At 48.3% G+C, this 15,204-nt stretch overlaps 1 protein-coding gene across 1 annotated transcript in view; it reads right to left on the bottom strand.

Moving 5' to 3' along the window:
• SHOC1 (shortage in chiasmata 1) overlaps positions 1–15,204 on the bottom strand; it is a 420,839-nt gene that overhangs the window by 165,384 nt on the left and 240,251 nt on the right. The window contains exon 11 of the mRNA XM_088460117.1: positions 14,540–14,779. Within this exon, the coding sequence (XP_088316243.1) occupies positions 14,540–14,779 (240 nt within the window). The remainder of the gene's footprint in view (positions 1–14,539; positions 14,780–15,204) is intronic.

Genomic DNA, 15,204 nt, shown 5'->3' with positions numbered 1-15,204 from the left:
GCCACCTTCCTGCTTGAACTTTCTGATGAACCTTGGGAGGAGGGAGATTGGAAGAAACAGGTATGCCTACCTGAAATCCCATATCACTGCCGGAGCATCCACGAAGGTGGCTGAGGGGTCCCTCATTCTGGACCCGTACCTGGGGACTTTGCTTGTGACGTGACGCCATAAGGTCTACGTCTGGTACTCCCCACTTGTCCACCAGGAGTTGAAAGACATCCGTGTGAAGAGCCCATTCTCCAGTGTGTATGTCCTGGTGACTTAAGAAGTCCGCTTCCCAGTAGAGAACACCTGGGATGAATATTGCCAAGATAGCAGGAAGATGGCATTCTGCCCACATTAGCATTTCTGCCACTTCCTTCATGGCTGCCAGGCATCGTGCGACTCCTTGATGATTGAGGTAGGCCACTGCTGTCGCATTGTTGGACTGAACCTGGTCCGGCCTTGTAGGAGGTCCTGCGCCAGTATGAGCGCTCTGTGCACTGCCCGAAGCTCCAAGATATTTATTGGTAGGAGACTTTCCTGAACTGTCCACCTTCCCTGAAAGGTGTGATGGCCTGTCACTGCTCCCCATTATTGCATGCTTCCATCTGTGGTGAGGAGTACCCAATCCAGGACCCATAATGGACGACCCATATTTAAATGAGTTGCCTCCAGCCACCAAGTGAGGGAGAGTCGAACCTCTGGCGAGAAGCAGATCATCCGAGACCTTATCCGATGATAATGACCATCCCAATGAGCCAGAATCCAATTCTGCAGGGACCTGGAGTGGAACTGGGCATAAGCCACCATGTCGCATGTGGATACCATGGAGCTCAGCACCTGCATTGCCAAGTGTAACGACACTCTTTGCTTGCAGAGAATACTGCACACACGAGACGGTAGTGCCACAATCTTGTCTTCTGGTAGAAGAATCTTTTGTCCCAGAGAATCCAGCAGCGCCCCCAAGTGCACCATAAGCTGAGTTGTAGAGGACTTTTTCCAATTTTTTATCCAGCCGTGCTCTTGTAGGCAGACAATGGTCATCTGGAGATGACATTGTAACATCTCCTGAGATTGTGCTAATATCAGGAGGTCGTCCTAATATGGCAGTATCCTGACTTCTTGTCATCTGAGATGAGCAGTCATTACTGCCATTATCTTAGCAAATACCCAACGAGCTGTGGCCAGCCCGAAGGGTAGAGCTTGAAATTGGTAATGTTGCTGATCTACCGCCAATCTCAAAAATCCTTGGTGGGATAATGCAATCGGAACATGCAGATATGCATCCTGGATATCCAGGGAGACATGAATTCCCCAGGCTCCAGCATAACCCTTTCCCTGTTGCGTCACAGGAACAGAGACTATGACTTCTGACTTCAGGAGGGCCCCAATAGACTCCCGGTAGGCCAAAGCCCTGCCCGGGACTAAAGGAAAGTTTGTATCCACAAACCTCTGAGTGGGATGCCTCAGGAACATGATGGCATAACCCTGAGAGACCAGCTCTCGAACCCAGGCATCTGTATTTGTCTGATACCAGGCCTGGGAGAACTGTAAAAAGTCGGCCTCCAACCCCAAGACCCCCCAGGGGGAGGTCCGCCCCATCAGACAGTAGAATTACTATCTGGCTTGGAGGCAGCATGTTTGCTTAACCAAGATTTCTTGGGCTGACGTGTCTTGCAGGCATGACTCTGTCTACAGGAAGACTGACCCTTCACCCTACTCTGTGGGCGAAAGGACCGAGCTGCCAACTGCCTACATTTAGGGGTAGTCATAGATGGCAATTCAGCCGACTTCGGTGTTGTCAGAGAAGTCATTATGTCATCCAGCTCTGGTCCAACAGTACCTTCCCTGTAAAAGGCAAAGATTCAAGACGCTTCTTGGATCCTGCATCCACCTTCCAGGTTTTTAGCCAAAGGGATCTTCGAGCTGCAACCGAAGTCGCCGAGACCCTAGAAGCCAAAATACCTACGTCAATGACTGCTTCCCCCATATATACAGCTGCTTCTCACATCTGATAGAGAAAAGACTGCTGTTCTCTTGTAGCATCAGGCATAGTACTTTCCAGAGATGTCGTCCATTCTTCCACAGCTTTCGCTACCCAGGCTACAGCCATAGCTGGTCTGGTAATAGCTCCAGATAATGAAAAGATTGATTTCAAATGATTGTAAAATATGAGATACGGTAAGAACTTACCCTTGTTATCTCTATTTCTACGAAGTCCATAGGGTTCCACAGGATACCTTGGGGTATAGGCGATGGCGGCAGACATCCAGGCACCACAGAGTTAAATTTTCAGCCTCCCAGGATGCACTGGGGTCCCTCTCCTATACCCCGCCCCCGAGCCTCAGGCCACTCAGTTTCGTAACAAGCCATAGGCCGGAGCAGGAGCAAAAAAGAGAGAGAAGACAGTCTGGAACACACAAGAATCACATTCTCACCAGAAGGAGACGGAGAAACCGGTGACCAGATCAAAGCCCATCTGCAGTACAGGTGCGACAGGGCGGGAGTCCTGTGGAACCCTATGGACTTCGTAGAAATAGAGATAACAAGGGTAAGTTCTTACCATATCTCATATTTTCTACTTCAGAGTCCATAGGGTATCCACAGGATACCTTGGGGATGTCCCAAAGCAGTATCCTTTAAGGGTGGGGACGCTCCTGTGCTGTAAGGAGAATCCGCCGCCGAAAGGAAGCATCCTGAGAGGCGAAGGTATCAAAAGCATAATACCTTACAAAAATATGGACAGATGACCACGTGGCTGCCAATCACCGCTGAGGCGCCACGTCGAGCTGCCCACGAAGGACCCACAGACCTAGTGGAAGAGCTTTAATAGAGGATGGAACAGGAAGACCTGTGAATCCATCCTGCCAAAGTTAGCGTAGTGGCAGGCCAACCCTTTTTATGGAAATCAGAAAGGACAAAACCGAGAGTCTGATTTCCTAAATGGACTGGTACGGTCAACTTAAATTCTTAGCGCCCGTACCACAGCCAAATAGGCCTCACCAGCAGACAGGACTGGGGAAGTAAAGGCAAGCACTGCCCTGTTCCTAGGAAAGATGAGAAAAAGGGAGGTCTACATGACAGAGCCTCCCATTCTGAGATCCTACTGGCCAAATTAAGAGCCAGAAGTTATACAGTCCTAGCCGTAAGCCATTTGAAATCCACTGAGCCCAGTGGATCAAATGGCGGTCCTCAGAGAGCCCTAAGGACCACAGCCAAATCCCAAGGAGCCACAGGTGGAACAAAGGGATGCTGAATATAACGTACACCCTGCACAAAGGTGCGGACATCAGGAAGAGTAGCAATCCTACACTGAAACCATACTAACAGGGCAGAAACCTGCACCTTCAGGTAAGCAAGGCGAAGACCGTTATCTAAGCCCACCTGTAGGAAAGCCAACCTGTGGATATCCGGAATACCCGAGGAGCCTAGCCTCTAGGGTGACACCTGAAAGAAAGTATACCATACCTAATGGTAAAGTCTTGCAGATAAAAACTTCTGAGCTCTTAGCATGGACAGAGCCCCTGTTAACTATAGAGCTGGAAAAACTCCTAGACCTTAAGAGGGCAGTCTCCACCGCCACACCGTCAAGGACAGACAACCCAGGTCTGGGTATCAGCCAGATACTGAGACAACAGGTCCGGGCGTAGAGGCAACAGCTTCGGAGTGTTAACTGAGAGGCTCCGAAGATCTGAGTAATAGTGCCATCTGGCCTACGCTGGAGCTATCAGCAGGAGCGTGCCTCCTTCTTGCTATTACTGGAGGAAGAAGGGATAACGGAGGGACGAGGTACACAACTTGGAAGGTCCACTGGACCTACCTACATCTATCAGAAGTCTCATCTCTGAAAGGCTTCACTTGTTCACCAGAAGATTGAACACCTCCTGATAAAGAGGACATTTCCCTGAATGCACGTCTTGACGGCTGAGAAAGCCTGCTTTCCATCTGAGGATTCCTGAATGAACACTGGCGATGACGGCAGGGATATAGCCTTCCACCCAAGCCAGAATTCGGGACACCAATGTTAGTGTCGCCTGACTTCGGGAACCTCATAGGTGGCTTACATAAGCCATCATGATGGCGTTGTCAGACTGTACCTGCACGATATTTCCGTGGAGGACCTGTCCTGCATTCTGGAGAACCTTGAATACTGCTCAGAGTTCTCAGATGTTTATGGGAAGCGCAAAAACTACTGGTGTCCACCTGCCCTGGAACAACTGTGGACCCGTCACTGCTTCCCAGCCACGGATACTGGCGTCCGTCGTCAGAAGGACCCTGTCCGCAATCCCAAAGGGGGTGCCCCTTGTTTAGGTGAGCTTTCTGCAGCCACCAGGCCAGAGAGAGACAAACCTCCGGGAAAGCCTATTGACTTTATCCTATGGGGCAACCCATCCCATCCGGAGAGGATCAAGTTCTTTAGAGTGAAGCTGGGTACTCCACCATGTCGAACAGCGACATCCTGGAACCCAGGAACCACATTGCCAAGTGAATAGACACTCGGCGACTCTGCATTACAGGCAAAGGTACGCAGTTGCTTGCAGAGATCTTTTCCTCAATCACAAAGATCCTCAGATGTTGGGATATGGAGCATCCTCTGTGAAGAATCAGAGAGGACCATTTCCAGTTTATCAGTCAGCCCTAACGTAGCAACAGAGATATTGGCCCTCATTCAGAGCCGTACGCTCTGAGCAGAGCGCACGCTCTGAATGAGGGCCGGGCTCAATTTTCATGGAGCGTCCTCCTGGACGCTCGTATAGCTGAGGGTCACCACCCACAGGCTATACGAGCGTGCTTTGTGCTGGCCGCGATGGTCGAGACCATCGCGACCATCGAAGTTGCGAGCCGGAGCCTGCGGTTGAGGTTTTCAACCGCAAGCTCCGGAGTGATTTTGGCTCTATCAGAGCCAAAATCACTCCCACTGACATCACTAGTGATGTCAGTGGGCCGCCTTCTGACGGGAGGCGTTCCCGTGGGAACGCCCCCGTCAGGGAGGCACGCCCCCGGCACGCCTACCAAAGGGGGCGTGCTGTCAATCAACATTGACAGCACGCCCCCTTTGATCGGACACAACGAGCGAAGGACTTTCCTTCGCTCGTCGCGTCTGGCGCATGTGCACGACGGAGCTCCCTCCGTCGTGCGCATGCTCAGTGCATAACATCGACCCACTTGCGAGCGGACAGCCGCTCGCGAGTGGGTCTGAATCAGGCCCATTGTCCGTTGCATATGGCACTGAAGTATCTCTGGAGACCGTGGTAACAACAGGAGGTCACTCGGATAGGGTAACAAGCGGACCCCCTGCATCCGCAGGTGGGCTGCCATAACTACCATGACCCTGGTAAACCGTGAGGCGCGGAGGCCAGACCAAGGGGCAATGCCAGAAACTGGAAACGCTTATCGACCACTGCAAACCTGAGGAAAACACTGGTGTGCTAAGATAAGAGGGATATTCAGGTAGTCACCCTGAATATATCCAACGACACCACAAAATTCCCAGGCTCCATTGAATGATGGAAGGCAGGGTCCCTCTCCCGAACCGAGGAACCCTTAAGAATTTGTTGAAGGATTCGAGGTTGAGAATGTCCTGGTAAGCCCCATTGGGTGTCTGTACCAGAAAGAGGATGGAGTAATACCTCGTTCCCCTTTGGGGCAACGCAATAGGTACTATAACTCCTGCCTGGAGCATAGAGTGTAACACCCTCAAAAATGACAGGGCCTTGTCCTGAATTGACAGAAGACCTGTAACGAAAAACCGTCTGGGAGGCTTTTACCGGGAAGAGAGGACATACCTTCAAGAAAATACTTCTCTTACCCCAGTGTCCGTGGTGGTCAGACACCAGCACTGGGCGAACTGGAGAAGCCGGCCTCCAACTCTGGGGGCTCCCGAGAGGAGGCCCGTCCCGTGAGGCTGAAGGCTTATAGTCCAACTTGGGAGTAGGACGTCTTGTACTCTAAGCCTGTTCTTATGGCTGAGCAGATTTCCTGGCTACTGACTGTCTTGGAAAGCTGTATTTTAGACTTACCCTGGCCTCACAGGGCCGAAAAGACAAAGTCCCAGACCCTGATGGGACTGTAGCCGATGGCAGACACGCAGACGTAGCTGCTGCCTGCAGGGCCACAATTGCGTCCAGACGAGGGCCAAACAGGACTTGTCCCATAAAAGGCAAAGCATTCCAAATGGAATCTGCGTCCGCTTTCCAAGAGCGCAACCACAGGGAGCGGCAAGCTGCTACTGCTGCCGAGGAGAAGGGAATATTGGATTTTAGATATATTTGCACCTTGCAATCTGGAACCTCTTTCAAAGAGGACCTGGAGGGCATGGGCAACGTAGCACTCCTCACTAGGCGTGTAACATGAGAATCTACCCGTAAAGGTAACTCCCATTCGGAAATGTAATTGTCCGCAAAAAGGGTATGCAAAAGGTCAACCGTTTTTGAGGCTGGAACCGCTTACCCGGAATTTCCACGCCTCCTCTAAATGATCCACCTGACCAGATAGAGGAATTACAGTGGCAACACCCTTATCCTTAAAGAAGGCATATTTGGATTTAGCCACGGGGGATATGTAATAACCAAAGCCGCACGGACTGCCCGTAGAAGGCCAGGTATATAGACTTTAGACCCAGACTACGCCTCCTTTGCACTAAGGGGCTCGTGTCTGAAAAAGTCAATAATGTCACCGTCATCAGACGTCATGTCTTTACCCGTCTGAGACCCGAAAGGCCGTTTAGAAGGCCGAAATGGTGACTCCCCCTGTAAAACGTCCATCAGGTGCTATACCATTTGGACAATAAATTCACCCACACAGGCTCCTGCGAGACCTGGGGGGGCGAAAAGCAGGATACACTGGGGTACCATCAACTGTCCAGGGACCCCTGCATGTGATGAGACCACCACAGGCTGCGATAACCCCTATGGGGAAACGCAGGGGGCGTTGCCCACAAAAGCTGTAAGCATCTTAGCCAGCCGAGGGCAGTCCCCTTTTTTTGTGCAGGCACAGTGACAGAAATGGGGCGTGATATATAATACAACATGCCCTCCATAAACCCTCAGCGTCTACATATCCCTCCGCTAACTGCACATGATATCAGTACATTATAGCTGGAAGAGGATATCCTCGTTCACTTTCCGACATGAGGAGTGTGAACGGAGCGTATGGGACCTCTCACACAGAAAAACCACGTTTACAGTGAGGTAATAAACACCCTGCGACACCGCACCGCAAGGGCTGTAGCAGAAGAACAGGGATAGGAAAAGGCTGACAGTCAGAAATGAAAGTACAGGCAAACAGCGCTAGCATTTAAGTCACATACAATGCACAGATAACATCCTGCATTACAAGCACTGCAATCAACTACACAGACCAGAGCCTGGTAGGAAACAGTGCTGCATACACTGACCTTAATTGAAGGAGAGGTATGCGGGGGACCCGGACCGCAATGGCATCTGTATCAGCTTCCAGCAGCGTTTGCCATCCCCAGCACATGTAGTGAGAAAATGGCCACCGAGGAGCAGAGAGAAGGCAGGGCCCGGGGGAGGAGCGCTGACACAGCCCGCTCAGACCGCTGTGGAATGGCACTGTGCAGCGGGGGAGACGCCGGCTGTGAGACAGGGAAGGCGTTCTCCCCTGGCGTGCTATTAACCCCTGGGACGCCGCGCTGTACCGCACATGCTGCGGTCCGCTGTCCCTGGTGGTCTAGTGGAAGGCGCAGGATCAGTACCTGGCCCCACACGCAGCCGGTCCCCAGGGAGCCCCCTGCCTGGGGACCAAACAGGGCTGTGTTACCGGCGGGTGCCCACGGCGGGACCCCGCCGCTTACCTTGTTCCCCGTGCATCCGGCCACAGTCCAGGTAGCCGGGGATCACCGCTAGCTGTGACCCCAGCTACCTACCAGCATCCCCGGATCGGTACCGGCGGGGTGTAGGAGTGACAGCATGGACGTCAATACTGACTGTCCTATGCTGGAGCACTCTAGTTGTGAAGCCACAGCTGCGAAGAAATATTCAGGGGCCTTAAAAAGATCCCCCTCTGTACGGTGCGACTGGTCCGGCCAGGCACCTACGAAAACTGAGTGGCCTGAGGCTCGGGGGCGGGGTATAGGAGAGGGACCCCAGTGCATCCTGGGAGGCTGAAAATTTTACTCTGTGGTGCCTGGATGTCTGCCGCCATCGCCTATACCCCAAGGTATCCTGTGGATACCCTATGGACCCTGAAGTAGAAAGTTTTTTTTATCTGTAACCTCTTTTAAAGAGGATGCTGCAGGAATGGGTAATGTAGCACTCCTAATCAACCTCGTGACATGAGCGTCTATCGTTGAGGGAACTTCCCATTTGGTACACTCACCAAGTGCAAATGGGTAGCGAGTTGTAGCATGGAAATGCTTTCCAGGAGTACTCCATGCCTCAGACATGAGATTAGTCAGTTGCACAGACTGAGGAAAATAATCCTTAGCCACCTTCTGACGCCTAAAGACCACCTTGGTTGTCAGCGGGGCCTCCTCTTCCTCTATACTGAGGACAGATCTAACTGCTCTCACCAGAGAGGGGACATCCACAAGATGAGTAAGACCCAGAACTCAGAGTATCAGAGTCTGAAGATTCAGGGTCGTCATGAGGCAACTGCTTTGCCGCCACTTGTCTATCTGGCTGCTGAGGAGCTATACTCTGACTAGAGTGAGCGGTACAATTAACCCAACAGGAATTCATGGGTGGCATATATATAGAAGGATACAACTGCTGTGAATACCCCATAGCCTGGGGAAATACCGCAGCCGGAGCCCGCGCTTCTGCAATTTTGTCCACTAAGTGCTTCAAAACCTGAATAACCCGGGTGGTTCTAGCGCTGGAGCTCTAGATGTACTGACTTGAACAGGTAGCTGTTTACAACAGAGGCTGCACAACCCATCCAGGTTAACATCCTGCTCAGACAGGCCTGCCAAACAAGACACACATGATCTTAGTATTGGCATATCATCCTTCTCACCTACACCTTTAGACATGACAAATGTATAAATGGTATAAGGTGTACAGTGTAAATGCAATGTGACCCCTATCAATGAAACCCCCCATACCGTTCAGAGGGATGAGGAGAAACACAGTGATAGGTATAACTGACAGTTTGGAAACAAAAAGGTAGTACAAATACAGCAGCTAGCATTAAAGTCACATACAATGCAAAAATACACACAATTGCTATTGCAAATGGACTCTGAATCAACTGACCAGCCCCGGAGGGGTAATGGTAGGATATAGAGTGCTATATACCAAACCTAAAGGAGAAGTATACAGGTAGACCGACCAACCTCTGAGACCAACAGCTACAGCAGTACACACACAAATGCGATCTGAAAGCGTCTCACCACGAGGTGGTCAAATATAGCAAACCAGACGCTGAAATCCCTTCCTGGAAGTTGCGTCTGGGTTGGGGCAGGAGCGGCCGGGGGAGCACCTTATCTCCCCTAAGCTGCGATTTTGATGACACGGGTACACTGGCCTCATAGTAGTAGACGCTTACTAGTTCGCTCTAGAGTGTCTACTACCCTTCCCCGGCGACAGACGATAAGGACCCGGCCGCCTTAGTGAGGACACGACACACAAAACCTTCACCCGCAGCTGCAACCGATGCGTCTCCTACACTGGATGCTAGGACTGCCGCGCACTCCTGTCATCTCCGTGCAGACCTGCAGTCCGGACCTCAGCACAGGTGCTAGCTAAGCCACGCTGAGGCCCACCGAGAACCTCAGGGCATATAGCGGTACTAGTGTTTTTGGCCCTGGCAGAGGTAGTAGGAGTCGCAGTACCTGTGTCTTTAATGGCGCCTGGTACTGTTAAACTCAGTAGTTCAGAAACAAAGTAAATCACAAAAGAAAAAAGCCTGGGACTGCCTAGGCAATCCCACTGTATGACAGGTGCGTCTGAATACTTTCCGTGCACAAAACAAAAAAACTGAATGCCTGTGGCTGGGGGCGGGGTATATAGGGAGGAGGACCAGTGCATGCTGGGAGCTTCAAAGCTGGAAGCTGTTTGGTGCAATGGATCGTTTCCACTACATACCCAAAGGTAAATTCTGTAGACCCTATGGATCCTGAAGAAGAAAAGCTTTGCTTTTTAGAGTTTAGTACATAGGGTTCAGACTGTAGTCGCCATTGATACTGCGATCTGCAATGCTAATTAGCACTTTGCCAGAGATTTCTGTGAAATTTCCTGCATTGTGCTATTAGGGCCTGATTCAGAGCCGGACGCTATTTGCGGACGCTCGTTCTAAAAAAGGGGCCAGATATTTAAATTGAGCGCTCGCTCTTTGCGGTGTGTTGACGCCTCTATGTCTGAGCGAGCGTCCGAAAAATGCGCTCGCTATTTTGTAAAGATGCCCCTTTGCCGTTCGCATCACACGTCATCTCCGGTATTTATTAGATTAATCGGGAACATCGAAAGGCATCTAAACTGCTCGCAGTGCTTGTGGTAGGATTTACTTCCCGCTATCACTGCGAGCAGTTCAGGCTAAAAGACAACCAAGTGACATGGTCGATGATGCTCCTTTACTAATTATGCACTCCCATTAAACGCCCTTTAACCGTTAGGCACGTCTGCGTTCGAATCTCCACTCCCCCGTTTTCAAGCACCTTGCCCTGTTACCACCCACAAACAGTACATTCTGTCAATCAAATTAGCAGTCCCTCGCTGTTTTACGAGCGCACGATTTCCGACCGCAATGACTGGTTTGCGCATGCGCATTACGACCCATACGCATGCGCAGTTGAGCGAACATCGCTCAGAGCGAACGAGCGGCTCTGAATCAGGCCCTTAGTACATAGGCACAATACATAAAATTAAGCAGAAACTGCAGTTTCTGCATAATTTTATGTAAAGAATGGCTTGATACATAGGCCCCATAAGGGCATATTCAATTAGGTGCAAAAAGTCCTGTACTTTTCGCATGCTGGACTTTTCGCCGACATCACTGGTTTTCCATGTGGAAAGAATCGCGTTCGTCCCAGCTTATCCCTGTATTCAATTAGAAATTGGCAAAAACGGGACCCGGCGAGTATGAAACTGGCGTAAAGTCCTGTCAGATTTGGGGAAATCAGCTTGACACCCCCCAAAAGAAGCAAAGACATTGGGGATCACTATAGATACCCCCGAATAGGCCTGCAGAAGGTATTTGGGGTACTTAAATGATCTCAATAGTTTCTAATTAGCGTCTTTGCAAAAGTGGTGAAGAATAGCATTTAGCAGTTTTTTGGCAGAAAATAAGTATTCCCAGCAAATTTGGGATACATGAAAATGGGTGCAAGCATATTTTAAAATTGCTAAAGTGACGTTTTAAAAAAACTTAAAAAATCCACCTGCTGCAAGCACCTGCAATTTTAAAAACACCTGGGGCATACTTGGGGACCTCCTGGAGTCTGTTTTGCTAGTTATTAAGTTTGTCCCCCAACTTTGTACTTTTTCGCCCCCCTTTTTAAACGTTTTTCACACAGTTTACCTTTGGGGGGCTGTCCCAAAGGTGCAGGGTGGTTTCCGCAAGTTTGCACCCCAAAACCCCAATTCTGCACTTTTTTTTTGACAGCTTTCATAGGGAATCTTTTTTGCCTATTCCAATGCATTGACTTTCCGCACCAGCGAAAAGTCTTTGGAATTGAATACGGAGATAAGTTTTCGCCTGTCAAAATGACGTCACTGGTGATACTTTTCCGCAGAAACGTCCTTTTCGCACCTAATGGAATATGCCCCTTAGGGCCATATTCAATCAGAGGTGAAAAATCAGAGGTTGGACTTTTCGCCGTCATCGCAGGTTTTCCTGGGGATAAAGCATCCCCGTATTCAATTAGGAATCTGCGAAAACGGGACACAGCGAAAACGGAAGTATCAAAGTCCTGTCACTTTTGGGGAAATTAGCCTGTCACCCCCCAAAAGATGGTCTGACATGGGGAATCACTATGGGTACCCCCGAATTGGCCTTCAAAGGTATTTGGGGTTTTTAAACGTCCGCAACAGGTACTTTAATGCGTCTTTAAAGATGTGGTGAAGAATAGCATTTAGCTTAATTTAAAAAAAATAAAATAACTAGTCCCATCAAATTTGGGGTACATGAAAATGGGTGCAAGCATATTTTTAAGTTCCTAAAGTGATTTTTAAAAAATCATTAAAAATCCACCTGCCGAAACCAAGCGCATTCTAAAAACATCTGCCGCATACTTGGGGACCCCCCCTGAGCCTATTTCGCTAGTTTTTTAGTTTGTCCCCCAACTTTTTTTTTTGCCCCCAAAACAAAATCACTTTTTGGGGGGTTTTCTATCGAACTTTTTAAAATATTTTTTGACAGATGATTTTTAGGGGACATTTTAAGGGGTGCAGGGTACTTTTTTAAAGTCTGCACTCCAAAACCCCAATTCTGCACTTTTTTTCGCCAACCTGTTAAGTGGTGAAAACTTATCCCCGTTTTTTGACAAAGACTTTTTGCATCTGCGAAAAGTCTTTGAAATTGAATATGGGGATAAGTGAAAATGGTGAAAATGACATCGACACTATCAATAACCCATTTTCGCAGTCTAATTGAACTGGATTTGAGAAGCCCTGCCATAGTTTTTCCAAACTGATTTTGGAGTCAACTGGAATCCTGAAATACCACCAACAAGTCATGTTTTGTGGATTTCTTTAATCATGCACAGGTAAGTTAATTTATTTTGCTGGATCAGTAATTACCCCATCTGCTCCCACAGACAGAAATCCTTAAAACATGACCTGTTGGGAATACTTGAGGGTTTGCGTTGAGAACTGCTGGTCTATGGGATTCAGGTACTAAAGGAGCACTGGGCAGCCTATGACAGCTAAAAAACTGTTTGATTGCATTCTATTCAACAGCTGATAGTAATATAATATATTGTAAATCTCATAACATACAAAGCACATTGAAGGAGAATGATATCCACAGTTTTAACCTCACAGGTAGATTTCACTATGGATAACTAAATTAAAGTTGAATAAAAGTTAGAATTTTATGAAAAACAAAAACTGCTAAAAACATTTCTACCAAGACTGTGACATGGTGTATATAGTATTTAGAAAAATAGAAAGTATTATACACACGAGTACATATCGCTCGCCGTTTATAATTTACATTTTGGAGAATAACTAGGCTTACCATCCTATCCCTTTAAACCGGGACACTCCTGAATTACACAGCTTCTGTGGCTGGCTGGCTGGCTGGCTGACTTGAAGCCTACATTTCACTTTGTTTTAGAATTATACCTCTTTTCCACCAAAAACCCAGGTCCGACCTGGGTTTTTGGACATGGTTCCAACCCTGGTCAGACCCAGGTCAGACCCATTTACACTGCACCTTTGATCTGGGTTACTCCCAGGTCAGCCCTGTTCACACTGAACTCAGGCCTGCCCTGCTAAACCTGTGAGATCATAAAAAGTGGGAGGTGAATGCCCCACAACCACCAATCAGCTAATTTTAGGCATGATCCAGGTCAGATAACCCGGGTTGTACCGTTTACACTGCACCATTACCTGGGTCCATCCTGGGTCCAACCCTGGTAGCTACCTGGGTTGGATTGCAGGGTCACTTGACCCAGGTTATTTTCCAGGGACCCTTTTACACTGAGCTGCGACCCGGGTAGACCCAGCAAAAACCCAGGTTTTTGCTCTGGTGTAAAAGGGGTATAACACAGGTTCTGTGGCTGGCTAGCTGACTTCAAGTCTGCATTTCACTTTGTTTTAGTCAGCACAAAACCTGTGTAATTCATGTGTCCCGATTTAAAGGGATAGGATGGTAAGCCTAAAGGTGCGTACACACTGGGTGATATTACTGAGCATCGTAATCGTGCAATCGCTCAGTAATCGTGCACAAATCTTGCACTATTATGTCGGAAACTAACAGTGATGCGCTCTCCCGCTGGTCGTTTCCGACATTGTCCATAGCCTTCAGGAATGATGGACTGTGCCTGCACTGAACTGTGCAGACACTATAGGTGATCAGGAAAGACGGTACGATTACGATGTCGTAATCGTACTGTCTTTCCTGATCGCACAGTGTGTACGCACCTTAAGAATAAAGCTGCATACATACACAAAGATTTAGTAAATTAACGATTTTAGTAAACGATTTTCGTTCATTTTTTCAAGGGAAAAATGAACGAAAATCGTTTACTAAAATCGTTCATTTACTAAATGTAATGAGCGATTTTATTTTAACTATAAACGATTTTTGCATATTCCCTTACAGAAAATCGTTGAGTTGTCAGTCTGACTGAACTACAAACTACAAACGTGAATGAACGATAATCGTTCATCGTTTTAACTCAGATAGTGGACAATGTTTTCAACGATTTAACGATATCATTATCGATAATCGTTCAAAATATCGTTGTGTGTGCATCTTTGCAATTCATTTGAAAAGTCAACAAATAAAGAAGTGGCTTAAGTTGTGTTGTTTAGAAATAGACTTAGAAAAAGCAATTGAATGTTATATGCTTGATTATTTATACTCAACTCCATAGTAGAGCACAGCTGGTGATGGATGGTGTGTGCTTGATTGCCCAGTGTGAACTTACTTTCCAGCTGGGAGGTAGTAATTGTATTGATTGACTCCATGTTGGTTGGTGCAAGACTGTGTGTGCTGGAAAAATTTGCAGTCAGTGGCTCTACGCTTTTATTGTACTCCTCATTCAGTCCCAATTTATGCCACCAATTATCTTCCAATGTAACATCAATGGATATGTCTGGATTGATAGATATTTTCTGCTTAAGTTCATCAATAGTAAAATGCTCTGATTTATTCTGAATATGTGGAACTGCAAAACAAAACAATCACAGTAATTACTGGATTTGTGTTTTAACTGAATATAAGTTGTGCCTCAGTATATACTGTATATATAGTGGAACTTGTAGTTCCACTGTAAAGTACAATAGTGTTACATTATTTGGCCCCCTATTCAGCGTAAGCCTGTGGTGCTCGGTAGATGGGGTACCCTTTTTGGGGGGGTCCCCGACTCCCCCGAGATCACTGGCTTGCGATGACCGACTTGGGGTGTAATGCTTTGGACCTGGAGCCCCGGTGATTGGGTCTCCAGGCTGTGGCATTACACCCCGGTCGGTTGGGTCTGGTGCTGGTCTTAAATATAGGGGGTACCCCATGTCTTTTTTGCCCCCTATATTTAAAACCAGCACTAGTCCCTGCAGCCTGGTGTTGGTTTCTAAAATAAGGTGGAACCCTACA

This window comes from Taudactylus pleione, unplaced genomic scaffold, assembly GCF_031769625.1.
Source record: "Taudactylus pleione unplaced genomic scaffold, aTauple2 ptg000967l, whole genome shotgun sequence".
Lineage (NCBI taxonomy): Eukaryota > Metazoa > Chordata > Amphibia > Anura > Myobatrachidae > Taudactylus > Taudactylus pleione.
The sequence above is the reverse complement of the archived record's forward strand: the minus strand, read 5'-3'. Positions and strand labels throughout refer to the sequence as shown.